General features: G+C 39.3%; 1 protein-coding gene across 5 annotated transcripts in view; it reads left to right on the top strand.

Moving 5' to 3' along the window:
- The window catches only part of Phactr2 (phosphatase and actin regulator 2), a 135267-nt gene that overhangs the window by 54315 nt on the left and 52971 nt on the right, over positions 1-27981 (top strand). For 3 of the 5 annotated variants that reach the window (XM_027938540.2, XM_071612956.1, XM_071612957.1), the window contains 3 exons: positions 13676-13756; positions 18721-18879; positions 24158-24397. In XM_027938540.2, the coding sequence (XP_027794341.2) occupies positions 13676-13756; positions 18721-18879; positions 24158-24397 (480 nt within the window). The remainder of the gene's footprint in view (positions 1-13675; positions 13757-18720; positions 18880-24157; positions 24398-27981) is intronic. The other 2 variants (XM_071612959.1, XM_071612960.1) reach the window with 1 other exon arrangement.

Below are 27981 nucleotides of genomic sequence, written 5' to 3'. Positions count from 1 at the left end.
CTGAGCTATATGGTAATTCAATATCTAGCATTTTGAGACTGCCAAATGGTTTCCCAAAGTGGCTGCACCATTTTATATTCCCACCAGCAGTGTATGGGCATTCCGGTTGCTCCACAGTCTGAGCCACATTTGTTATCATTGGTCTTTTTTATTATGGCCATCCTGATGGATATGCAGTTGTTTCTCCTGTACTCAGGATTCTTCTCTTTCCTCCTTACTTTTTTATTTTCCATAAGCACATTTTACCTTCTAGCATTTGTAAATCATTTTTTCAAACATTTATCCTCTGGCCCTGCTTCCAGGAGATTATAAATTCTCTGGGATTTTCTTTGTAATCTCTGGAAAGATCTTGAAGTAAGTAGAATTGAGCTTGGCTTATGTTGAGTATTCAGTAAATGTTTGTGAAACAAATGAATTAGTGAAAGGCTCTTGATGGGCCTTATCCCATCTCATCTATGGAGTGTTTGCCAGTGACTCTTCATAATTGGAAAGTGCTAGAATGGGTATATACCTTTTATCAAGTCTTCTTTAGTGTCATATCACTGAGAGTTACCTAAAAGAGCCTTCAGAAGCCTGAGAAAGCCATAATAGACAAAATGAGTATTTCACCAGGGTAATGGATGGGATAAAGACCTATTCCCTGATGAACAGATTATGAACTTAAGTGACTAAAGTTACCGTGTATGACAACATGAAGGTCAGCGTGAGGGCATCATTGACCAAAAAAAGGAGGCAGATGGGGTTGTGTTTTAGTGTACCTGTGTATTTTATAACTAAACCTAATCCAGCCAAATGAGTGTTAGAAATTCTGTGAACAACGATGATAACATAAGTTTATCACATATACTTTTTTGAAATTCTTACCCTGTTTTCCTAATAGTACAGTATGGTGTCAGAATAGATTTCCTCTTTATGTCTAACATGCTTGACATATATAGGAGACTAAATGTTCCTCTTTAGTTTTTTTCTCCCAATAGAATATTTTTTTTCTTGACTCAATCTTTATATACATATGTGGGTGAAAGAATCATTATAGCTCCACCTTTTATTTCTGAAGCATTTATTATTTATCGCAGGTCTATTCTAATAATGGTGAAGCCCATTTATGAGAAAGAGTAATATCACACTAGAGCTAGGTTTTGGTGCTTTTGTCAGAATGGAAATCAGTGGTTTCATACATATAGTAACTTTCCACCACAAGTTTAAAATAGCCAGCTGCACAATAAAAGGGCCAAACCATCAGGACCCACCTTCTACAGATTAATATGAACCATAGACTCTTGTTTCTAAATGGAGTTGAGAAGATTCCCTTGCTTCCTGTACATTTGGGAGAATGGGCTATTGCCTGTTTAATCCAAGCTCAGCTTGGGGTTTAAATCTGTGGCTCCATAGATCTGACTAGAATCTCAAGGGCCCAGACTTTTCCAGAAGGAGTTAGTTCTTCTAGGGCCGGGGAACTCAAAGAAGCAGTGTACAGAAACGGTCTCAAATGAACTGATTTCTGATTCTAAATGACATTTTTAAAAGTCATGTTCACTCGATTGAAATGTATTATTGTTAGCTTTGCTTTCCTGTTTAATATTTCTTTGTCACATTTGAGTCTTAAGAGGGATGTGGAGGAAAGGAGCAATGTTCCCATCAATCTTTTAATAAAATGAGGCTTCCATCGGGTTGACACAAATGAGCTTGCTTTGCTTCAAGAGAGGATCTGATTGTTTATATCCCTTATTTGGGTGAATAATTTCCTAATTTCATTTTCCTTTGGAATGGTGCCATTTTAAACCTGTCTAAGGGTACCACAGAACTCCTTCTGGCCTGGGTCAGAGAACTCACGTCAGGAAAGCCCATTATTTTATTTCCTTTGCATATTATTTCCCGTTGTGGTTCAGATTTGTTTTTTTCATCCTGTGATGAATCCGGTCGTTATCACAGGAGCTAAATCCTGGAAAGTGACTGTTTTCTGGCTTGCGTATTTTCCTGACCTGTTTCTCACTTGGAATACAAGCGCCATCTTAATTCCTCTTTCTTTTGCGGTAGGTGGAAGTCATTTACTCATCTAGACTTAGAACACATTTTGTCCCAAGTTTTCTTAAGCCACTTCCAGAATCCAGACTCTAGGTCTTAAAACTCGAACTCATGAAATTTCTTTTATTTTAAAGTGTAAATGTTTACTTGTTAACTCTTAATACATAGGATTTAAGAGGCTACCTGAGAAATAGAAGAGAGTAAGAAATATGGTTGGAAAAAAGACTGAATACTGGAAAAGTTAGGAAATTCGTCATGCATCAGCGTGGTTAAAATTCCTTTTCATTAATTTTTTTATCTCAGCATTTATGTAGTATAAAAAAGTTTCATAATTTAATTTTTCTAAATGGTAGGAAAAGTACATAACATAAAATTTACCAGCTTAATCATTTTTAATTCTATAGATCACTAATGTTAAGTATATTCACAGTGCTGTTAACAGACCTAACAAACTTTTCATCTTGCAAAAACTAAACTACCATTATAGCAATTCTTCAGCTGGGATTGTGGCTCAGCAGTGGAACATTTACCTAGCACTTGAGGCCCTGGGTTTAATTCCCAGGACCACCCAAAACAGCAACAACAACCTCTCAGTTTTTCCTTCTCCTAACTCCTATAGTTTGTTTTTAAAGGAAACCTTAGATGAAAACAACCAGGATGCCATCTAAAGTTTAATCATTGATTTTTTGGGGGCGGGGGGTATTGAACCAGGGATTGAACTCAGGGGCACTCAATCACTGAGCCACATCTCTAGCCCTATTTTGTATATTATTTAGAGACAGGGTCTCACTGAGTTGCTTAGTACCTCGCTACTGCTGAGGCTGGCTTTGAACTCACAATCCTCCTGCCTCAGCTTCCTGAGCTGCCGGGATTACAGGTGTGCTCCACCATGTCTGGCTAGTCATTGATTTTTAATCAGGCATTGCTGTATTGCTCACATTATGTACTTCTTTCTTTCTGCTGAGTTTTTCAATTCTTCTCATAGTTAAAAAAAAAATCAAATGAATTATCACCCTGAGATTTAAAAAATGTTCCCTTTGGGTAGATATCACCCTGATATCTACCCACATAATTTATGCAATTTACTAAATGTGCAGCATTATGATATAGAGTACTTTTCTGAAAAATCGAAAGCCAAAAAAACCCTTTTATTTATTATTCATTTGAAATTTTACTTAGGATTAAACTTAATGTTGGAAGATGAAAGGTAGGTATTAATCACAATAACTCATTCTAGTTACCTTTTTTCTGTGTCCGATGCTGTTTTAAATGCTTGCAATCTTCCCAGTTACTCTGTGAATATGTTACAATTACAAGCCAAGTTTTACTAATGAATGAGTAGTGGGGCACATAAAGGTCAAACAATTTGCCCTAAAATCCAGAGTTTATGATTAGCATAATCCATATTTGAACCTTTTTGGCCTGGCTCAAGATTTCATTCTTAATCTCTGTACCACGCTGCTTTTAGGTGGATAGGAACAGCAGAGTAAAACTGCCAGTTGGATGTTAGCAAAGGTCTATACAAAGGTATACGGAGAAAATGGAAAATAGGATGAGAAAAGGCTAATATATTTGTCTATATTTTATGTCAAGCGTATGATAAAACGTTTAATCACCCTGATATCTATCATATTATGGTCATAGTGCCTCTGTTCTTCTTCTTTTTAAAAAATATATATATTTAGTTGTAGATGGACATAATATCTTTATTTTGTTTATTTATTTTTATGTGGTGCTAAGGATTGAACCCAGTGCCTCACACATGCCAGGCGAGCGCTCTGCCACTGAGCTACAACACAGCCCCCCTTTGTTCTTATATGTAGAAACTAAGACTCAGAGAGGTTTAGGAGCCCATCTGGATTACCTGCTAATAAAATGCAGCATCTGTTTTGAACACAGAGGTGCTCTTAGAGGTGAGAATATGTCCTGTATAGAAGTATTCTGCTATGTAGAAGTCTGTTAAATATAAAACACATTTTTTTATAAAAATAACATTTATTCCATACCTCTATGTGAATATTATATATAATATATACAAAAACTCCTATGTAGAATTACTTCTTCACAGGACATGTTCTGACTCTTAAGAATTACATATAATGCACATGTGTGTATATTAAATAGAAATCCATTTTATAATATAAAATATACTTTACGTAAAATATACTGTTTTATATCATATTTTACGAGGAATATATACCTTCTGATCCATGTTCTATTTTCTGGTCTTTCAGTTTTACTATCCCACTCCTGAGTTTATACCCAAAGGATTTAAAATCAGCATACTACAGTGGTAGAGCCACATCAATGTTTATAGCAGCTCAACTTGTAATAGCTAAACTATGGAACCGACCTAGGTGTCCTTCAACAGATGTATAGATAAAGAAAATGTGGTATATATACACAATGGAATATTACTCAACCTTAAAAAATGAAATTATGGCATTTGCCAGTAAATGGACGGAGCTGAAGCATATCATGCTAAGCAAATAAGCAAATCCAAAAAATGCGAAGGCCGTGTTTTCTCTGATATGTGGATGCTAATTCACAATGGGAGGGGGGCACTAGGGAAGAATAGATGTACTTTGGATTAGGTAGAGGTGAGTGAAAGGAGGGGAGGGGGCAAGGGGTAGGAAGGATGGTAGAATGAATCGGACATTATTACCCTATGTGTACCTTGATTGCACAACAAGTGTGATTCTACATCGTGTACAACCAGAAGAACGAGCAGTTATATTACATTTATGTATGATGTGTCAGAGTGCATTTTACTGTCATGTATAACTAATTAGAACAAATTTTTAAAAATTTAAAAAATGGTGAGACCCTGATATTACCTGCATAATCAGAATTTGAAACAGTGGGAAGGGAGGTTATGGAAAGAGAGAGTATTTGTCGAAGTTGAAAATGACCTTTGCTCTCAAACTTTAATCGTTATAGTTTCAACCACAATGAAAAGGCATATTTACCCAAACCCTATTTTTTTTGTGTGTAATCTTGGAAAATAAAAGTTTTCAGTCAAGTTTCCCTTTGTCCTAACACTGCAAGACCAAAGAGGAATCAGGGATAGTTTACCCCTCCTGCTTTAATCTAGGTCCAGACCAGTTTTGCCAGAGGAAAATTGTTCTTTACAAATATTGTCATTCCATTGTGTAGGCAAGATAGTAGGGATAAGAGAGAAATGTGTAAAATGCTCAAGAAAACAAAATGTTTAATCACCCTGGTATCTAGTCTGGTAAGATATGTATATATCTTACAAAGTGTATATATCTTAAAAGTGATCAATGTGGGTTTTAGGAAATTGGTTCTCAAATCTTCTTACTAACTTATATTGGGTTGCCCCCACCTATTAGTCTGAGTTGATGATTTTATAATGTGTGCTGTTCGTAGATTAACTAAATAAAAAGAAGCTGTTAAGATTGTACACTCCCCATATAAAACAAATGGCCTATGATATGAAGAATTTCAGACACCCTAAACTCAGGTAGTAAAATTTGATATTTAAATGAGTGGGAATGTCCTGATCTGGATAGTTTAGTGTCACCACGATCTCTTTTGTGTCTAATCTTTCTTGTCACCGACTGCCAGATCTTTTTTTTTTTTTTCCCTGACTGCCTGATCTTAAGTGAAAGGAGATATCCCATCTTGATCAGAACTGTGGACTCTCTGAAATGCGTAAGAATATTTGAGCCTGAAGCTTCTCTTCTAATGGATATCATTCATGATCAAGTATGAAAACCCTCGTCACCATGAACAGCTAGGATTCACATTTGAGTCATTCCTCTAGCCTGTTCTTCTGGTGGGAGATTAGGATGCTGTTATATTCTAGGGATAATTATCACTATCCTCATTTCAAACGTCCTTTCCTTCTGTGGTCTCATCAGGTCTTGGGTGTATCCTCGTATTATAAAGTACCAAGAAATGGAAACGTACCATCTTTTCATTGAACTGGATAAATACAAAAGCACCTGTTTTGGGCATTTGTGTTTCCCACGAGTTGGAAAGAGTCAGAGTGGTAGGAGGAAGGACTGGGTGGGTGTGTTCCCTGAAGCACAGAGGCCCAGGCCTCTGATTACTCTCCTGAGATTACTTGTACTTCCTGAACCATCTGGAATTGAGCACTTGTTCATTGTTCAAGTCCTGAACTTTTATCCCTTGATAACAAATCCCAGGTCCCCTCAGGTTGATCTGCCGTAGCCATTCCCTGCTTGCCTCCTGCAGAAGAAGTGATTTTTGGCTTCTGCTATTTGCACAGGTCAAAGGCAGTCACCTCATCTCTCCTCCTGCCTGAACCTCTCCTGTCAATCTTGCCTCCTGAAATTTTAAAACTATTACATACATTTGTTCCATGAAAAAGCATGATGCTGAATGTTTGTAAAACATCTTTTATGCAAAAAGGACAAAATGAATATCTGATAATGAATATCTTTCCCCCAGGAAATCTAGAAGGAGACACGATACCCAATAAAAGTTGTTAATTGCTTGTAGAGTTGGAGGAGGTTTATTTGAATTGGTGAAGGGCAGAATGAGAGTAAGAATTATAACTTTAGCCCTTTATGATTTGAACTGTGAGAACACACAACCATCTAAGGGCTGGGGATGTAGCTCAGAGGTAGAGCGCTTGCCTAGCATGTGCAAAGCCCTGGGTTCTATTTCTGATACCATTACATAAATTAATAAAATGAACTTGGAAAGATTGTTCTTCCATCTGAAGTCTTAAAGAAAAATTAGAAAACATTGTACCTTTCATGGGAAAGTTGAAATCTTTTTAATTATCAATGCAGATTGGAGAAGGCAGAGTGGGTAGGCTTTTAGTTAGACACAATTAAGTTCAACCAGATTCTAGCTATGACTAAAAGGGTATTTAGCCTCTCCAAGTTTCAATATCCTTATTTGCATGGGAGTAATAAAAATAATCGATTATCCTATATTTTAGGTATACTGGGGCGGGGCCCAACGAGACAATAATTATAAAAATGCTCTCTAAGGACAAAATATAGAAATGATTACTCTTAGGTTTCTGGGGGGAAGTTGTGACACTAATGTCCCAAGAGAAGGGACATCTTCCTCTTTCTTTAGGCCTAACCAAGTTTCAAACTCAAGGCGGGGGGGGGGGGGTGCAAAAAAGAGGGTTTATTTACTTCTCCTTTCATATTTCTACCCTGCAGACCTAGAGGATCTTTGGTCTCTGCTAGAAGAAAATTCAATTTAAAAACTTTAGTTGACACCTTTTTGATTAGTCAGGGCTCTTTATTGTTGATGAATCCTAAAAGGCTTAAGCAAACAGAATGTATTGGTTCATGGAACATAAAAGCCCACGGTTATAGGGTTCAGGCATAGGGTTCAGCCCAGGGTTCAGGCACTACTGGATTCCGATATTAAAAGCTATTTATTAGGAATCTGTGTTTTTCTATCTGCTGAGTCTATGTTCTAATATGTTGGCTTTTTGTTTGTTTGTTATTGTTGTTGTTTACAACTTAAGATCTCCTCTTGTGCAGGTAAGGTGGTCACTACAAATCTAGGCTCATGTTCAGCAAGTTTTAACAGCTCCAGAAGGAGGAGAAAGCCTTGCATTCCTATTGCTCCAGCAAATTTCTTGGGCTTGGATTTCATTGGTGGGACTTGGGCATGTTTCCCTCTCTGAACCAATCACTGTACCAGGCTGATACCATCTCTTACTGGAAAAAAATCTGGGAGCCCTCAAGCCTAGAGGCTAGAATGGAAAAATGGTTTCCCAAAAGAGAAAAATCAGGCATCTGTTTCTAAAAGAAGTGGGAAAAGATGCTGTGCATGCCTTCTTCCCTGCCCCCACAAGACATTTAGATTACCCAATGTCTGCTCTGTGCAATATGATTATTTTTGTTAATTATGAGTAAAAAACAAAACAAAACAAACAAACAAAAACAACAACAAGACATCCCTCCGAGGGCCTCTACTAGAATATACAACTATGTGCACATGAATTTAGCAATAAACAATGTACAAGTGGCACATGCTATAAGAGAAATAACAGTAAGAGCCGATATTTGTTGGATGCTTTCTAAATTCTAGGTAATGGTCTGTGCACTTTATCTGGTTTAAGTTATTTGCTCTCCATAAGAACCAGTAAGGTAGCAGCCATGATCCTATTTTGCAGATGAAAAAGCTGAGGCACAGAGAAATTACATGGAAGGTGCAAGACAGTGAGATCGCCCAACAGGGGGCGCTATTTGAAGAGTTTTTAAATTCTAGGGAGGATTTCACCTAAAAGAGAGAGAGAGAGAGAGAGAGAGAGAGAGAGAGAGAGAGAGAGAGAGAGAGAGGGAAACAGTCGAATGCAAGGAACATTAAACGTAAATGAAGGAACAGAGCTGAGGAGTTGCCACAGATGTTTAGGAAATGATAAGAAGTAAAGTTTGACTTTAACATTGGACGTATTAAAAAAAAAAAAAAAAAAGGTACAAGAAGATTGAGGAGAAGATGGGTTAGCAGGGCCAGATATAAAGCTGGTTGCTGCTCCGAAGAGTTCAGCTCTGCTTTAATCTGAGCATTTTTGAGCAGGGGAATGGCATGATCAGATAAACAAGAAAATGGCCAGACCTCTGTGTGTTTTCAGGTGGGGGTGTTGGCTTTATTTCTCTGCTTTACATTCTTGAGATGTTTTGGAAGGCTTTTTCAATGTGGCTGTTGGGTGGCGCTGGGGTGGTTATTTCTTTAAACGACTAGCCACCTAGCCTCCGTGAAGAGTCTTTTAGAAAGCAGACCATTTTCTGACGTTCTATTTTCTGTAACTGCTATTGAAGAGGAGTAAAGCCAAGCCAGCTCTTATAGAGCACTTTCAACCCAGGACAAGTGGTTTTCTGTGTTTCTGTCACACTTTTACAGTAAGGCCATTCACTACTCAGAACCAAGAAGATAACAAGGCACGCTTATTTAATAGTCTCTATTTGCTCTTCTATTTTGTTCAGTCATTAAATGGTGTTGGAATTGAGAATTAGGACTCTCTTTCCTCGCCAAATGAAAACACAAGTGACTTGTTGACTACAAGATTTACTCCCACAGATACTTCCAGAGTAATATGAAATCCAGGCCAAGTATCCACTGAACAGAGCCAGTGGCATATGCCCTGGCCTTTTTTTTTTTTTTCCCTGAATGCAGGCTCCACGGCTACCACTTCATGCCCAGGACATCATAAATCACTTCTAATTTATGAAGCGCCCAGCCAGTCGTGTGCTACACCCTGCTAGCCGCTGGTGTCTGTCCTGTGCACACTATGGGCTCCCTTCTTCAGTGCATACAGAGCCTTTTTTCAGAAGATCCATAGGACAGAAAGCCCAGAATTTTCCCTTAGACCTTCTCAGCCAAAGAGCAAAGGAGGGAGAAGACAGAAAGCTCTTGTTCCTTAAAGTTTTCCACAAGCCACCCTTGCTAACTCCGAAACGGGAGGTTGGGAAGGGACAGAAAGTGAGACCGTTATAGTTCCTAGCCTATTTTCTTTTATTCACTTATTTAACAGATACACGTATATTCGGGGTGCCAGTAACCTGCGTACGAGTCACTACTGGAGACACAGCAGTAAGCAGAGTTTTGGTTCTCTGAGATTATACTTATACGTGTCAGAGGATGACACATTTTGCAAGGAAATAAGATGGATAAAGATGAGAAGGGGAGGTAGCAATTCAGGTATACCTTGAAAGGTTTCTAATAAGGGGACCTTTGAGCAGAACTTGAAGGCCATGATGGAGTGAGTCAAGCTGGGGAAATAGTCTCTTGGTAAAGACAGAGGCCACCATGAAGAGACATGCCTGGGGAAAGAGGGGACAGCAGGGACTGGAGGAACTAGAGGGAAATAGCCAGGAAGGGGTGGTTGGGAGACAGGCAGGTGGGAGAAGGGATATCCTCGGGAGGCTGCCTTAGTGACCCATGCTGAGGAGTTGAGATGCTGTTCAAACTGAGGTGGACAGCGGCTGGGAGTTTGGGGAAGATTGATCCTTTTCCAACACTTGAAAAACTGGAGTGTAAGCTTGAAGTCAGGAACATGGGGATCATGCTTCCTTCACTTTCAGAGAGAATCCAAATTAGCGTTGTCGTAATCAGGATTGAAATGTCAAAGCATTAATTCATCCAGTGCAGAATAAGAATCAGAAACCATGATTCTGCTTGATCCCAATATAAGAATCGCTCATGCTTTTTCAATTAGGAGAGAAGAGAGTAACTCTGAGCCATTTATTTACTCAACAAGTGACGGTCCTTTTCCTGGAGAGAGACTGCTACTACATCTAGTGACCTGCAGCCCTCAACTCTCATCCCTGGCAATATTTTGTTTATGCTACAGCTGAGGGGACCCCCACTCATATTATTAAGGTAGCTGTGCAGATTGGAATGAGCTTCAAAGTCAAACAGCAGCTGCTGCAATTCCTAGGACCACAAACAACTTCTAAATAGTCTAGAGCTACCAAAAACCTGTGTTTGATTAATGTGCAGAAGTTACAGAGAATTGAGATTTAGATATCTCATGAGGAACAACTCCCTAAAAATGAGGGTGATCCATAACTGAACTGGACATTGAGGGAAAGTCAGCATCCTGCCCCTGAAGATTTGAGAGCAGGTGAGCACACGTCAGAAACGTTCCTGAGATACCCCTGTCTTCTGAGGCACGTTGAACTAGAATGACCTCCCAGATTTGTTCCAATGTAGAACCCGTCAAAGTGCCCAGTGAATGTGCTCTGCAAACACACAGACACTATATAAACACAGGGCAAATATTTTAAAAGGTGAAGAATGAGATACTTGTACTTCAGGGAGAGCAGGGGTTGGAATTTTGTGCCCAACAACATACCTTCCAGGCTCAGTGGGCTCCAGTTTGTTCTCATTGGCCCTGTACACAGTTATCTGCATTATGTGTTAAAAATGCTTTCAGCCAGAGACCAAACAAATAGCCAATGGCATTTTCCTATCAGGGCCTGTTTATAGGAGGTAGAGCAGAAGAACAAAGCTGTTGCTTTTGATTGCTGGCAGAAAGCCAACCAACGCTGCAGCCTCAAAGCTCCAGGATTTATATAGAAAAAAAGGGAGGATTTTCTTTTTCTTTCTTTCTTTTTTTTTTTTTATAAAGCAAAGATTAAGTTAGAATTAAAGCAAGAGAAAACCCAAAATTCAAACTAAAAAATCCTCTGGGATCCATAACAGAAAGGCAGAAATGTAAACAAAATACGTTCCAGGCTATGAGGTGAGTTTTTGGTGTAAGAATGAAAGTTTTCTATGGTGCCCATAGCAGAGATTACAGAATGGCCTTCATTCATGATACAAGCTCACATGACATCTAAGCTGGACGATTTGTCCTTAGTGGTCATTGACTCTTGTCCCTCGTTTTACAGATCATGAATTAGAGGCCCTGGAAATTGAAGTGACTGCCCAAGGTCACCCAGCTTGTTGCAGAAGTTCTGGGACTAGCATCCAGAACTTCTGATAACTGCACTGTGTTTTAGGCGACTTTACTGACTTTCCTGAGCAGAGGGTGGATGAAGATAAGAAAGACAGCAAGAGTGGCTGCATTTGGATTTGGCAGTGTGTTAGGGTTGCCAGAATGTGACCGACCCTGGGACCAGCAGCACATGCTGCTGCAGTTGCCACCCCCAGCCACAAGTTTAGGGCAGAACAGCCGGGAGGTTCTGGCCCATCCCAGGAATGGGGGCTGAGACACCTGTTGCAAGAGGTCTCTAGAATCGTGCCGCCCTCAGATCCCAGGCGAGCCTGAATGGGCGTGGGCAATTTTTGGAAGGCTGCAGTGTCTGGGGTTCTTCTAAACTACCTGCAAAATCTCAGCAATGCTCCACCTGTCATTGTGGGTGCTGTAGTGTGGCTTCCTGCACTGATAAGTGTTCTCTCCTTTTAGACAAGAGTCTGAGCAAATTGAAACTGCATTTCAACAGCAGCACTCTTTGTATCAGAAAGAAAGCCAGTGGAAGAATCCCTCGCCTCCTGCCCTATTAACTTTGTCCTTTGAAATCATCAACCTTTGAGTGAGCTGTGGTTAGTTGCTTCTGGAAGAGAGGGTAGGGAACCGGGTGGGTGAGTAACCTAAAGGAAGAGAAGGGAAGCTTTCATGTATGTCTCCTCGAAAATAATGTGCTCATTGTCATTCTTTTGATTCTATCCAGAATATGTTTGACAGGACTTACAATAAGGAGCATAGACACTATACATATAAATGAAGTCAGAGAGCAGGGAAGGAGAAAACATGAATTGGCATGTGGAACCAGGGGTAAATCTCAAGTTCTATCAGAACTTTCTAGAAACGAGGATAAAAAAGAAACACACAACTGCTGGCTATCAGAAAGGGGAACAAATCCAATTTCTTCAAGAGAGACTAAGTGTTGCTATTCTGGGGCTCATGCCATTAGTAAACACTTAGGGAGACTTTCATGTACTTGATACTAAGCTTACTGCTCAGGGCATGTCTGCCCTCCCCTCTCTCCCATCAGTGTCCTTGCTTCAGGCCACCTGGAGCACAGGAGAAAACATGTTTTTAGTGTATCACATGCTCTTTTTGTGTTTGTCAAGGCAAGTCTGAGGGTAATGGACTTTAGTTTGCCTTTGGTTCAGCTGAAATTGTGTTGTCCAGAGTAGTTCTGGGATTTGCAGATTATAAAACCAGGAATGGGAATCTTATAGAAGTCAGATTTTAAGGCTTCCTGGGCTGCCCAGTCTCTCCCAACATACCTTTCTTTCTCCTCAAAGTGTCCCTTACCTTGCCCTTTTCTGCTGTGACAAGGTACTTTTTTGAACAAAGCATCTGGAGGGAATAGAGTTTTTCAGAACACACTTCAGGGGGAAGTTGACTCAGGATTGGTAGGTAATGTGACTTTGTCCCTGAAACCAGGATAGGGAGCTGATGGTTCCATAGACATTGTAGGGTACAGAAACCAAAATTATGCACATACAAGGTGAGCACTATGGATGTCCTGCCCCCGTGCCCTTGAGCTCCACTCTGAAGTTGTGCCAGGAATACAGATCCCTTCCAAAAGATGGAAGACTTGGTGTTATGACGGTGTCCCCCCATGTGCCTATGAAAGCTGCCAATTCTTAACACCCTTCTCTACCTTCCTAAGACTTGGGTTAGTCATACCAGAAGCCCCTGGAATTTGTGAATATAGGAGTGCAAAGAGTTACAAAAGTGCAAGTCGCTTTCTCTCATAGATGGTATGAGAGAAAACTCTAGAAATGTCTTCCCTTCTCACTGCGGTTCTGATGAGTTACCTGAATGTCTACTGGGAGTTTGTGGTTTGTTGTTTTTAAAAGCAAACATAGGTATCCTCTTCATAACTATATATCCATAAAAGCACATGTGTTGAAACGACTCATAACTAAAAGAAGCAATTTCGAAGCACGAAGTGGCCTCTATCTCTGTAGTTGGTATGGAATATTGTGTCTGGATCCTTAGCCACAGATTACCATTTGAAAGACCAGGGATGGTGGCTGGGCTAAAGATCATGATGTGGAGTCATTTGTCTTTGTCCTGAGTTGGTTCAGCTCCAGTCATACCTTTTGCGGGGCTGGGGTTGAAGCCCTCATGGGAACAGAATGAGTGTATTCAATTCTACTTGGAATGATGTTCATAATTATTTTAAGCAATGACTTGATTCTTACTTGTGCTTATTCTTTTCAAAAGTATTAGAGAGGAAGATATCCACAAGACAAAGTAGAGAGGAGCTGATAAGAAGGGGCGTGCTTAAGGAGTTGCCTGATCAAGGTGAGGACATTAACCATACCTTTAAAATAACTGACCCTTCATCCTCTGGTCCTTCTTTCATAGTCTCTTGAAATTTAAAATGATCATGCTCTGTGTCGGATAAAGCAGCAAGTAATGCTGCAAGAGTCTGCTCTGATTTGGAATGCCTTTGTGGGCAGCAGAGAATCTGAGGTAGTATAGAAAAGAAATCCAGTGACTTTTTTAGTGAATACTTCACTGCAGGTCACTCTGAACCCAAAACTCGGCCCAGGTGCATCAGTGGTTCGGGATGCAGATAAAAGTACAATGCTTGTATGACTCCTTCTCTTCTCTGTTCTTGAACTTGAGACTTTCTCTCAAGTTAAACTCGATTGCTTGAGTTAATGCAGTTTTAGCTTCTTCATGCCTTATTTGTTTCTTAGGACTATCAATAAAAGAAGAGATAGCAAACATGCCTCTTGTTTTTTACTCTTTGTGTTATGTTGAAATGTGCAATCAATAAGGCATGAATGGGCAAATTCACCTGCTTTATCCTTTCTTTCAAGTAATTTCTTTAGTATTGTTCTCTTTTCATTTCTAGTTGCCTCTCACCTTGTCGCTAACAATGCTATTTCCAGTTTTTGGGTTTTTTTCCCCTTTTCTTTTAACCTTCTTTCTGTTTTTCCTCTATCCTCCCAAAGAGGAATCATGCTAAAAAAAAAAAAAAAGTTAAGGATTAGATAGAAACTGAGTTTGACTCTATAAGAGAAGACACCAGCATTGGTTATTTCCCCAAATAATTCATACTGAGTGACTCTCTTTGTTCCTACTACTAGTAAAACTGGAAGACATTTGCTGCAACTTTGTTGAATTATTTCTTACCTCCCCCTTCTCTTGGAGAGGTAGAGTATTATCAATGAACTTTTATGGGAACAAATAACATGATATTTATTTGGAATCAAAATAATAGTATTTCTCTTTTTTCCTGATAAATGTTCCTTTGCAAAGAACTTAACATTTTTTAGCATTTGCTATACAAATATAAATGACATGTTTTTTCCAACATCCGAATAATTCCAAAATGGAGCTGGGAAATGCTTTACTGTTTTACTCCTCCTCTTAAAAAAAGAAAAAAAAAGTGGTGGTGGTGGGGAATCAGGAGTGAATAGCTCCATTTTTACTAAGCCCTCACAATTTGGATATTTTATTTCAATTTCTGACCTGTCAAACTTTTCTCACTCTATAAATGAACTTTATGTCTTCCCCAATTTTCTGTTACCTTGAAGCTATTTATTTCCTGTCTGGGACTTTTAAAAATAATAATTTTTTAAAAAATGCACATCCTTAGCCTTTTTAATTTGAAGGTAGACACACAATATCAAAATTCATGTCATGTCCAGCCCCTCTGCAGCCAGTAGAGAAATTCAGTGGCCACCGAGAGCTGCAGACTGACCATCAGAGTTACAAATTGACTATGAATTTGGTATTTTTTATTTGAAAATATTTTTTAAAAAGGGAAAAAAGTGAAATTTATGACTTTAATTTTTTTTTCCAATTAAAAGTTGTAGGAAGAAAAGATTTTGCTTTTTCTGCAATCGAGTAGCAATGGTCAATTTAAAGAAATGCTTAGTACTCTTGGTTTTATTCTGCCTAATCTGTTAAACGATTTGCAGCACAAGTTAAAAGTTCTTGGATTAACATGCACTTATTTCCCAGAAATCTGACTCTATCGACCTTTTTTCACATGTGTATATTGCTGAATATTAGAAGTTTTTAAATATTAATGAACGAGACAATTTTTAACCTAAACATAAGAAACTTACTGAATTTTGTTTCCCATCTTTTGCTTGGTCCCTGTATAGAACTATAAAAATTATCTAATATTTGAAAGTTCCCAGGGGTGCCCATCGGAAATAGAGCTCTTCCCCCTTTCAGTCAAAGGCTGGAGAAAAGAGTTTTCTGTCATTTTCCTAAAAAACAATTATCTTGAGAATTTCAGTCTGAGAGACTAGAAGCTGCGTTTCTGGTGACAGCCTCCTCGAATCAGCCAGTGAAGATTCATTCTTGGCCTTGATCTTCTTGACCTTCCCATAGCTCTTGACAGTGCCTGTCAATTATGCCTTTTATTACACCGGCCAGCTAGACTTTTCAAGTCCCTCCAGCTGCCCTGGGTGTGACCCGTCCCATCCTGTCCCATACCTCACTCTCAGCTATTATTATTATTCCCTTTAGATTGTCTTACTTTACACCAAGTTATAACTTCACTCTGAAAGTTCAACAGTTAATCTCCTCTCCTGAGAAGCCTGTGTGTGGTCTAGTCCAGGTTTAGTCCCTAATTCTGGTTCTTTCCTTCCATCTTTTCCCTAGAGGGCACTTTTGCCATCCTCCTTTCCTCTCTGCTGGTGTGGCTTCCCCCTGGTGATGAGCCACCTACCTTTGGTCATACATGATTCCCTTCTCCTGTACCTCCTTTAACTCTACCTGCTATGCCTCTGTTTACCAGAAAGCGGTAAACCTCTTCAAACACTCTTATGCTCTTATAGAACTGTTGGTTTCTGTTTATGCTTTATGTTTCTTTTTGCTTGAAGCTCAGTGATATTTCTGAGTTCTGGCTCCTTTGCATATGAAAACCCCGGCTTCTCAACCTCTGCTTGCCTCAGCATCGCCCAGCCCCTTCCTTGGCTTAGCTAAGAGACAGGCTCCATGTCAAGGATTTCATTTTATTTTAATGCTGAAACGACTTTTGTAAGACACAGCACTAGAAAAGCTTTTCAGTCTGCGAACTAATAGATTAGTATCTTCAGTTCTTTTCTGTTTTAGTCTTCAATTCCATATTTATTGCAACCATGTCTCTTTTTTTTAAAGTTATTTTTATATGCACTAGTTTTATTTTATGCCTCAAAGTAAGTATCTTCCCATGTTGTTGACTATTTTCATTATGTGATAATCCAATTTCTTCATATGACAAAACTAATTTTCTCTCTAGCTTTTTTTGTTCTAAATTTTTTCAATAATCAGTTATTTAACCTATTGAAGAGTATTCATATAATTGCTTAAAATTGTCATTAACGTGATTCTAATGTCTATTTATTACCAACTAAAGTCAAGTAATATACACATAAATTTATTTGCTTTTTTAAATTTTTTTTAAATCCGAAGATTTTTTTAATTTTTAGATTTTTTTTAGGTGTAAATAGATGCTTTTTTACTTATTTATTTAATTTATGTGGTGCTGAGGATGGAACCCAGTGCCTCACACACGCTAGGCAAGTGCTCTATCACTAAGCCACAATTGCAGCCTAATCTGAAGATTTTTATACAAAGAAGTGGTTTTATATTGTACTTGAAATTGTCTATCCCCAACCCCTTTAGTATTTTTTTTATATTTTTATATATTATATAATATATATTTTTATTTTTGTTTTTATGTTATTTTAAATTTGGTTTTTAAATTTTTTATTTTTATATTTTATATCTCATTGGAATTGTCTATCCCCAGCCCTTTTTATATTTTATTTTAAGACAGAGTCTCACTAAGTTACTTAGAGCCTCACTAAGTTGCTGAGACTGGCTTTGAACCTGCCATCCTTCAGCCTCAGCCTCCAGATCCCCTGGGAATACAGGCATGTTCCACTGCCCCTGGCTAAAATTGTCTATTCTTACATCATTTTAATTTTATCTGGGCATATTGTAACCCACCCTCTTCTTTTATAGCTAATTGCTTACCTTAATTTTATTGAAATAGGATTTACTGGCAGTGGCATTTCCTTTAATGATTGTCTATTTTAGTTTTATTGCAGAAATCAGATTATAGGTTCTTAGTAGTTTACTTGACTAAAAAACAGTTGCTTTTCATTTTGAGCATGACATAATTCCACGATATTTATTTTTTACTGGTCATGCCTTTTTGTTGTTGTTGTTAAGAAGGCCAATGAATTTTATTGTTGAATCAAAGCAAAGAAAACTTGCGAAATGTTTTCTGTTTTATAATGACTGTTAAAATAAAATTAATAAACAACTGCATAAAACCACCTCTAATCACGCATTTCTTCAACTTACTGTATCAAACTTTAATTCACTGATTTTTATTTTACAATGATAGTGCCATTTTTCCATAGATGGAGTAAGGGTAATCTTTCAAGCATCACTAATTAGAAGTTTCTACAAGATCCCTTTTACTTTAGAAAAGCTCAGGAATTATCGAAGTCCAAGATTAAAATTAGTTATTTATGATTTAGATAATACATTGGATGTTTTATTATAAGCTATGATTTTAGAAAATTCCTCTGTAATTTTTTTTTCCAATGTATGTTTTTTCGACTAATGTTTTCTAGTTATTATTAGGCTACCTTATGGACTTTTGGGTAATTCTATATAGCAATCACCTGAGTACATTTTAATCTTTCCTTAAATAAGACAATGAAAATAAACTTAGCTGTGCTACCATTGTCCCCCTGAAAAAACAGAGTGGCAGATACATTACTGTGTGAAGTTAATACACCGCATATGTAATACATTCTGCAGACAGTGGTGCTTGGAAACTTTCCTGTTCCACCTCTAATTGTTTGTATGTGTAATTACATTTCATGTTATTTGTGTATTTGCATACACCTTGTGTTTTTGGTGCATGTTAAAATGTTTATTTCATTTTTCAGATCATTCCTTTCACCATTCAGTTTCTGGATGACAAAGAAAAACACATAAATATTGACTTCAACAAAACCTAAGCACAAGAACACAGGAACTCTACTGCCCTGGGGTATTGTGCAATTAGGATAATCAGTCCCACTGCCTTGAAATGGCACATGAATTTTCCCTCCTCAGCTGCTTTCTCTCAAGACTAAGGATTTTCTAGCTCTTTCATTGTAGATAAATTATTTAATGAAATGGTGATTCGGCTCCAGGGATAGAAACACGAACTCAGATCCTACTATCCTGGTAACTGGGAAGCTGGATTTTAAGAAAGCCATCAAGTTAGACATCTAGGTGTTTCTTTCCCATTTTAGATGGAGATGTAACAGTTAACTTTGAAAATTCAAACGGGCACATGATACCCATCGGAGAGGAATCTACCCGAGAGGAGAATGTAGGGAAGTCTGAAGAAGGTAATGGCTCTGTATCTGAGAAATCACCACCTCGGGAGGAAAAGGCAGAAGATAAGAAAGGTAAAATAAAGAGAAAAACCCGTATTATTTCCTTTAGCTCAATGTCAAGAAGCAGGTCTCAGTCTCCAAATAGTGACCTAAAACCAGTGGTCCACAAAGAGGAAGTCTGAAATATAAAGAAGAGAGAAATGATAATTAGGGGGCAAGAAATAGGGTAATATCCTCAGGTGGATGCTTCCATTTCATATGGCATTGTTTGTTTTTTTATTATTAAAGAGGATCAATTAAAGGTAATCAGAAAAGGTGGACTCTTCAAGCATTAGGATGTCTGAAAATATTCTCCTTTTTCTAAGATTTTTTCTTTAGGATCTTAAAAAAAAAAATGAGATATTGGAACATCTTTCTCACCTGGTTTTAACTGGGCCCTGTGAAGAGCTCTGCATGGAGGAACGCCAAAACCCGCATGGCTCCCTCGAGCTGGCACTCCCTCTCCAAGAGTGGGACTTAGTAGGTGGCATCAGTAGACCCAATGTTGTAGGTTTTAGACATTTCTAAGAGAAACCCAGGAATGGTCCCCAGAAAACTGATTATTGCAGTCTCTGCTTTGTGATTGATCTGTGCAAATACAATTTCAAAATGTGTTAGAGGCAATGATACTATTCCCCTGAAGTCTTCTTTAGAGGCCTTGGTTTCTAGAGTGAATCTGCTGTGTTGGTTACAGATATCTGTGACATGCAGGTCTATCGTGTACCCCCAGAACCTTCACAAATTCCTCGGTGTGGGTTGATTACATCTCGATACCAATGGAATTACATGCAAGAGCCCCCACACTGCAGACTTAGACAAACCTTGAGCTGAACATCCCCACAAGGAGAGGTTTTACTGGGAGAGACTAGATGATTCCCTATGGCACAGAAAGGAATTCTCAGGAAACAGACTATTTTCTGTTCTATAAGGTCTACCTCTGCATTGAACAGCCGAAACTTGTCAAAACCTCATTTGCATTCTGTAGACATTTTGAGTATTCCTAGAAATTGATGAGAGTGAACTTCTCTTCCTCTGTTTTTGACCCAAATTGTCCAAAGACAAAGGGAATAAAAGGGCTTTTGATGGCTTTATTAAACAGACTAGGTAGCTTGACACCATCTTCTCTGGAAGTCCACAACCACTTTATTTGCACATACATTAGTCTTTTAAAAAAGCTTTAAAAGCCTCTGTTAATGATCTATTGGAAATTTATTATTTTGCTTTCTTCAAATCTGAAGCATAGTATTCCTGGGGCTTTACTTGCTCCATGGAAGAACTCCAGTTGAGTTTATGAGCACTGGCTATAAGAAATTAAGACTTTCAATGATAACACTTCTGGAACATAAAGATAAAGTAGACTTAAAATTGAAAGGAATTTAGTTTATTCATGCAAGTAGTGATTTTGTTGGTTTGTTGTTAAGTCCAGTTGTCCCATCTCACCAAACTGTTAAATTTCAAATTCATCTGTGCTTTCTCCCTGGTCCATACGGGTGTCAGTGTCATTCACTGATTGGCCAGACTTCAAAGGAAGTGTTTTCCTTATCAACCTAATAAAAAGTTGCTGACAGATTTATGCTAGTTAAACCAGCAGGCCTTGGTGTTCTAAAAAGATGACAGATCATAGTTCCAGGAATGGTGGAGAGATGTTTTTGTTTTCTTATTCTTTACTTCAAATCAGTACATTCTGTTCTTTCTGGTCAATAAGGTTCAGGTTAGCATCTTACTTGGCTAGTCTGTACATAAGGAGGTGGACATGCCAGCTGCCGGCATGGCACTCTAAGACTACAGAGTGAATCTGCTGTGTTGGTTACAGATATCTATGACATGCATGATACCTGCCATGCTGATAATGAAGAGAAGTGTTAGGTATGGAAGCCACTTCCTGAGACTGAAATGAATGTCACTCAAAATTAATATTTTGTGAGAATTATGTGAAGTAGAAAGTGTCTTAAGACAAAGACAAGACTTTATTTCTCTAGAAAGATATCATTAATTCTGAAAACCAACTCGATTCACTTATGCCTCTGCCCCTCTTTTGGAGTTTCTCCTTGGGTGAGCTCACTACCACACAAACCCACCATCCCATGAGCTAACTCCTCCTCACTGTTGGGATGCAGTGTTCCCCCTCCAGTGTCATGCCCAAGAGCATTGCTTCATCTATTAATTGGTTATATCTGCAAAAACATATCACATGCCTTTAAAATCCCAGATGTTTATTACATCTTTTTATAAAACAATATTTCAATACTTTAATATTTGAAGCCTCAATAACAAAGAAAGCAGAACAGGTTCTACCAAGCCATGTGAGTGTATCTGGGGCTGTTGAAACCGCCTGATTCTGTAGTTGGCACAGTGGTGTGAGGCCTCCTTTCCCTGAGGCTGGAGACTTTTTTAAGGTCTTTCGGTTAAACACAACGAGAAACCTGAAAATTGTTTAACATTATTTCTATTGAGTTACTGTAAAGGGCTTTATATATCTTCTTGACTAAGAAGATATAAAAAGAATAATGAAGATGAGACTGTAGGGGCCAGGAAAAGGTCAGTATATGAAAAATGCCCTTTGCCCTCCAGCTGATCATGATACAAGAGGAGAGCAGACTGCACACAGGTAATTGCAAAACAAGATACAAAGAACCGTGAAAGGCCCCAGTCCACCAAGACAGGGGAGTAGAGACCAAGACGGCTTCTCTGAGGTACAAACTTACCTTCCACAGTAAGACCCCAAGGAGTCAGGAAGGGGGTGAAGGAAAGGAATTGGAGCCAAAATGCATTCTAGGCCAGGTGCAGAGTGCACTCAGTACTGGGCCTGCTCTAAGTGTTGTTGAACTCAGCTTTCCACGTGCCTGCAGCTTATCTTTCAGACTGTGTTGTTGTGAAACCTCATGTCCTCATGAAGCCAGAGTGAGCAGGCAGCTTTTTCTTAACCTCCTGTAAAGATAATACTCCTGAACTCCATCAGTTTACATAGTGTCTTCAGATCATATGGTAATCCTAAAACACACAACTTAATTCATTACCTCCCACATGCAAGAATCTGTTTGCTATTGATGGCGTGACAGCAACGATCAGCTTGTTAGTCACATTTATTGAACTGATGATTTTTAGGGCATTGTGTTTGATGGGATACAGAATTTCAGAAAAGAGACATTTTTCATTTAGTCAGAAAAATATACTATTGTGAGTGCATGTCACACACACATACACACAACTAGGAGTCACCAGAGTGGCAGACACTCGCCGATGACGATACAGTTCAAAGAATAGAGCGTGGTCCATGTTTTCCAAGAAGCCAGCACAGAGTTTGTGTGCAGCGTGTTCCTTTTTTCCCCAGTGGGGACATTACTGACTGCCACACAGCAAGCATCTCTTCCCTCCCAAATGCAAAAGCCGAATTCCTTGGAGAATTTTATTTTATTTGTGGTGCTGGGAATTGAACTCAGGGCCTCACATGTGCTAAGCACATGCTCTCCCACTGAGCGACACCCCCAGCCCATCATTGGGGTATAATTTTAGAATTTAAAACCTTAAACCGAAAGAAAAAAGATCCGTCAGTGATATGCCATGACTGGAAAGGATAAGAGGCAGGGCTTTGAGTGTGAAAACAGGACTAATAACACGAAATGCCGCAGATCTGTTTGCTCTTCCCACCGCCAATATCATTGGGTTTGGCCTCCACGCTTGGTATTGTGCTTAGGGCTAAAATTGCAAAGACATACTTAAAGAATAGATTTCTGCCCTTTGTCAAAAGACTGGCAAGTCGACGTATGTTTGCTATTTTACATTCACATTCAGTGTGTTACCCGCGTATACACTTGTATCATTCTCCAGTCCAGTGGGCTTTTGTGACTAACTGACCTTGTGGTTCAGACCAGGCTGGAGTGGAGGGAGAACACTGTATTATAAATGATCAGCAGCTTAGTTGAGAAGATATATAAACTTGAAGACGTACGCTCCACACTCTCATGCTGAATGTTGAATGAGTCGCTCCTATAGTGAGGCTGAATAAGTACGGTGGCAGGAGAGATTGGCGGGGGAGGATTTCATGGCTGAGGCAGGATAAAATGGAGCTTTAAAAGAAAGGGCTTATTGATAAGTTTCTGTAACTTAAATCATTATCATGGGAGATATATAGGTGACTCAATGAAAGATATGGTTTAAAAAGAAATAAAAATGCTCACTAGAATAAAAAAACGAGGAAGAAAAAGGACTTTGTAAAATGTAACATGTGCCAGCATTAAAATTCTTACTTGGTCACTCAAAAATGGGAAGACATATCCAGGAAAGGCTGAGTCTTGTCTTAACGCACTGTCTTGTGTTTTTTATTGTGCTCCATTTTTAAAGAAATGCTGCTTGGTTCTTTGGACCAGAACTGTATTTTAATTTCAATTGGTCACTACTAGAAGTCTACATGTGACTAAATGAATAAAAGCCTCAGCATCTCCACTTTTGCTAACAAGAAACTGATAGTATTTCTCCTCCAGTTGTGCAAAAACTTGTGGAGGCTTCTGTTCTTAGGTATGAATTCTTTCTGTGAATTGTAACATTTGTCTTTTCCAAATCATTGTTTATGTTTATAATACAGAGCAAAGTTCATATTTTTTTGGATTCTGCACTCAGGTACCTACAGCTGTGGCATTAAGTTAAAAGGGCAGAGCAAATTATTGCAAAACAGGAAGCTTCCTCAGTATGCTGGGAAAGCTTGAGAACATCTTCATAGTGGAAAATAGTTCATCGTTCCACACACTGTGCACCATGTCATAGATCCTTCAGTCTACCATAGCTTAGAAAATCAGCAACATTTTATTGCACTTCTACCAAGCACAAATCCCTTTTAGCTTGATCAGGCTTGAGTCCAGTAGTTGCTGCTGCTGTCAATCAGTCCTCATCTGCGGGACGGTGTGTGTAATATGCTCACCTGTCACTCTTGAGGGTCCTTCAATTTTGCTAAATTGTTCAATTTGTTGGAGTTAGCACTCAGTGTCCACGTCCTCATCCAGAACCACAGATCCAAGACTGGAATTGGGGCATCTGTCTTGTGGACATTTACACTCCTTCTCAACATACCTTTATCCCAGTAACTTATGTCTCATAGTTTTATCAAAGGAGTGGTTGATGTATGCAGAGAACACATCTCCGTTTGTCCTTCAGCCTTTGTTTTTAAACCAAACTTTGCTCTCCCTGGTGCAGAGCTCCACCTGGTTCCCAAGGGCCAAGCAGCTGTGTGTGTGTGTATCCCTGTCGCCATGTCTTGCTCCTAGTATTTATATGGTGTATGTCTGCATCAGTCTGCTCTGTTCACTTTCATTTATAGAGAACACTGAAAACCACTCTGAAACACCGGCAGCTCCTGCTCCACCTCCTTCAGCTCCTCCTAAGCCTAAACCCAAACCTAAACCCCCCAAATCACCTGTGCCTCCCAAAGGGGCCACTTCTGGGGCCAGACACAAAGGTGACGAAGTGCCTCCCATTAAAAAAAATGCCAAGGCTCCTGGTAAGCAGGCCCCCGTCCCTCCACCCAAGCCAACAAGCCGAAACACCACCAGAGAGGCCGGTGAGTATGCCCTCAGTGCACTGCGGGGTGGAGTCCAGGATGCCTGGCTCTGGGGTGGGGCTAATTGCTTCTTCCAGAAGTGATGGTTTGGGGGTCTCTCAGGATGTTATACCAGGGGATTCAGCTCTGCCACAAAGACTGCTCAAGAGTGTTGTTTGTATCAAAGACAACAAGTTGATTAGTTCTCCCTTTTAGGATCTGGGTATTTATGCCTCATATTTATGCCTCATTCATCTTGGTATCCACTACCATCACATGAGACCCAGTCCAAGATTTCAGGGAGTAGGATACGTGTCCAATGAGTGATGATGAGCTGATATGACATTATTTAGGTATCGACTGATCTTGTGCCTATTAAAGTTGATGGGTGGCTTTTGGTTAGAGTTTTCTTCCAAAATATGTCAGGTTTGCGTATAAGAATATGACATACATCTTTAACGTTTGATGGATGTGTTAAATCCTCAGCATTCATGGTCATTTCTCTTCTGATAAAGAACAAATGGTCCAAATAGTTGGTTCAGCTCCTGCCCACTTCTTTCTACTCCAGTCAAAAATCACATCTGTGGAGTTGCAAGTTACAGGCTCAGCGCTCCCTGCTCCCCCACCCCTCCACCCTCCCCCACCCCGGTCAGTAGACCTCAATTCGTTGTGAGGCAAGCACCTTGGTGTGGCATTGTTTCAAGTTGCTATCACACATCGCCAGCAGACGTTTGGGTGCCCTGACTTCCTTCTCTTTGTGCACTCTTTGTCCAGCTTTCTTTTCACTGAACATGCTTCCTGCAAAGGGAGCTCCCATTCTTCTAGTGAAACAGAATTAAGATGCCTACCATGTGGTCTAGCTTTTAAAGGGACATTAATCGAAGTGAACATGCACCGAGAACATCAACATGTAAATAAAAATTCTCCTGTACAATCTCTTTTTCCTTAAAACTAGCAGCAGCTTTCTAGCAATTGACTGCTGCCATATGCCGTGGTGTTGATCTCTTTCCCCTCCTAATTTATACCCGCTGAACTCAAATTCAGAGACTGGCTGAGTTGACTGTATAACAGCTCTGCGTTCCTCTCTTCTCGCCTTTGACCCTAAGGTCTGGGTGTCTTCTAATCAGCTCTGAAACGAAACAGCTCAGAACCATGTGCCAACAGTGCGTAAGGGCCATTTCCCAGGGGTCTGGACGTCAGTGTTCATGCTTGTTGGTGTCAGTGTGTTTTTTCCCAGGCTGCCTCGTGAAGCCTCAGAACTGTGCCTGAAGTCGGGTGGGCACTGGTCAATCTCCTGAAGAAAAGCTCCACACTCTCATTCTACCTTTGGGAATGAAGAGTCTGATTCCCCACTTCCTCGTTTTCCTTATGGTGAAGGTTCACTGTGGCTGGGACGCTCAGAAGAAAGCCCATGATGAATGCAAGGGCAGGGGACAGCTTTCGTGACAGATTTGAAGTTATTTCCAGATATTTTACTTGAAGATTTATTTATAGACTCATGAGGTCCCTATGAGAATAGTACAGTCATTTTATCCATTGAATCATATATAAGACGGGCAGGCCCTTATACCAATAAGAATGTGACTGTTCCCAGGGCTGTCACAGAGAAACGGTTTGCACTGAAGGACACTAAGGCCATGTGCAAAGATCTGTCTATCAATCAGTAATAATACTTTCTTCAGAGTCCTAGGATATTCAGGGTGTATCCATTTGGAATTTTCTGCCTGGTAACTTTGTTTTATTTAAATAATGTTGACCTCAAAAAGTCAGTTCAAACATGCAGCTCTTAATTTTTTTTTTTTTAAACTGGGGATTGAACTCAGGGACACTCGACCACTGAGCCACATCCCCAGCCTTATTTTGTATTTCATTTAGAGACAGCATCTCACTGAGTTGCTTAGCACTTTGCCTTTTCTAAGGCTGGATTTAGAACTCACAATCCTCCTGACTCAGCCTCCTCAGCCATTGGATTACAGGCTTGTACTACAGGCCTGGCATAGCTCTTGATTTTCTTTCAGATGTTTTCAGTTCTTAAATCATACAGCCACCTATCAATATAGATGGTTCAGGTGCTTTACCACGAAAGTGAAGATAAAGCTCCCTTTTTTGTTTCTCATTGTTACACACGATTAGCAACAAAAGTTATTAACTGAAAGATGGTACTTCTTTTTCAATCATAGTTGGTTTCAGCAAAGTCCTGTCATGTACAAGCTTCTTAAAGAAAAACATAATATGGCCTGAATTTGCACTCCAGATGTTGAATTTTTTTTTTTCCATGAGACAGGCTAAAGTTAAACTTTTCTGTTAGAAATGAAAGAATTTTTCCCAGAAATATGACTAGAAGTGATATTCTTAGAATGGATTTGGAAGGGATTATGTTGAACTTACCTGAGAAAATAATTGAGCATTTTTAGGCACCAAATCCTTAGTGTCTTTGTTGCAAGAAAAAAAAAAAAGTTAGAATGAGCTTAAGGAGGCTTGATTGATTTGACTTATAAACAATAAAAGTTTTTAACTATAAAGATGTAATAACAAGTCCAGATTTGGTGGAGTTCTAGCTATTCTGTATTTCTAAAATAATAAAGACCTCAAATGAAGAGACTCCTTTGAAGCCTGGATCTTTTCACTAGCGGAGCCTGGCTTATTTGGCATATCAAAGTTAATAAAGTCTTACATCTCGTCGTCTGTTTCTTTATTTGTTCTTCATCTCTTGACTTTAATAAAGTTATAACCACAGGTAGGTTAAATAACATCTGTATGCAATATGGATTGTCTGCACAATCCTAACAAGACATTTTTTAATAGTTCTGCAAAAGATAATTTAACCTCTCGTGAGAAAAAAAGGAAGAAGCAGTCAGGAGAAATTATAGTTCATTAAAGCAGTGAAATGAATATTCTCAAAGGAGTTTAAGTAAACTTCCTAAGATGACAGAAAGGAGAGGGTAGTTATTTTGTTTTCCTGAAAATGATTTGGCAAACACGACAACCCTTTGAAGACCTGCTTGGAACTTAGGCCATAAGAAGAATTAGATTTGTGAAAGTTGGGGTCAGAAGTTCTGGAAAGAGTCAGGCATAGTGGTGTGCATCTCTAGTCCCAGTTACCTGGGAGGTTGAGGCAGGAGGATTGATTGAGCCTAGAAATTTAAGGCCAGCCTGGGCAACATAGCAAGATCTCATCACAAAAACAAACAGAAGTTCTGGGAGTGATATTTTCCCTTCAATATTTATTTATTCATTGGTTCTAGGGATTGAACCCAGGGGTGCTTAGCCACTGAGTCACATCCCCAGCCTGTTTTTTATTTATTTATTTATTTATTTATTTGAGACAGCGTCTCACTAACTTGCTAAGGGCCTCGCTAAGTTGCTGAGCCTGACTTTGAACTTGTGATCTCTTGCCTCTCAAGCTGCTGGGATTACAGGTGTGCACCACCATGCCTGGCTCTCTTCATATTAGTCAGACATTACCTATGTAAATATTTTTGGTAAAAAGCACAATGAAATACATTTTTCCTGTCTCATGATGATTTGAAGGGGACCTGTCCCTCGTGTGTGGCTGTCACCCCCATCCTCATCACTACTGCAAAATGAAAGTATAGGCCAGCATG

The sequence above is a fragment of the Marmota flaviventris genome, chromosome 6, assembly GCF_047511675.1.
Source record: "Marmota flaviventris isolate mMarFla1 chromosome 6, mMarFla1.hap1, whole genome shotgun sequence".
In the NCBI taxonomy this organism is placed as follows: Eukaryota; Metazoa; Chordata; class Mammalia; order Rodentia; family Sciuridae; genus Marmota; species Marmota flaviventris.
This window is presented reverse-complemented; position numbering and strand designations above follow the sequence as displayed.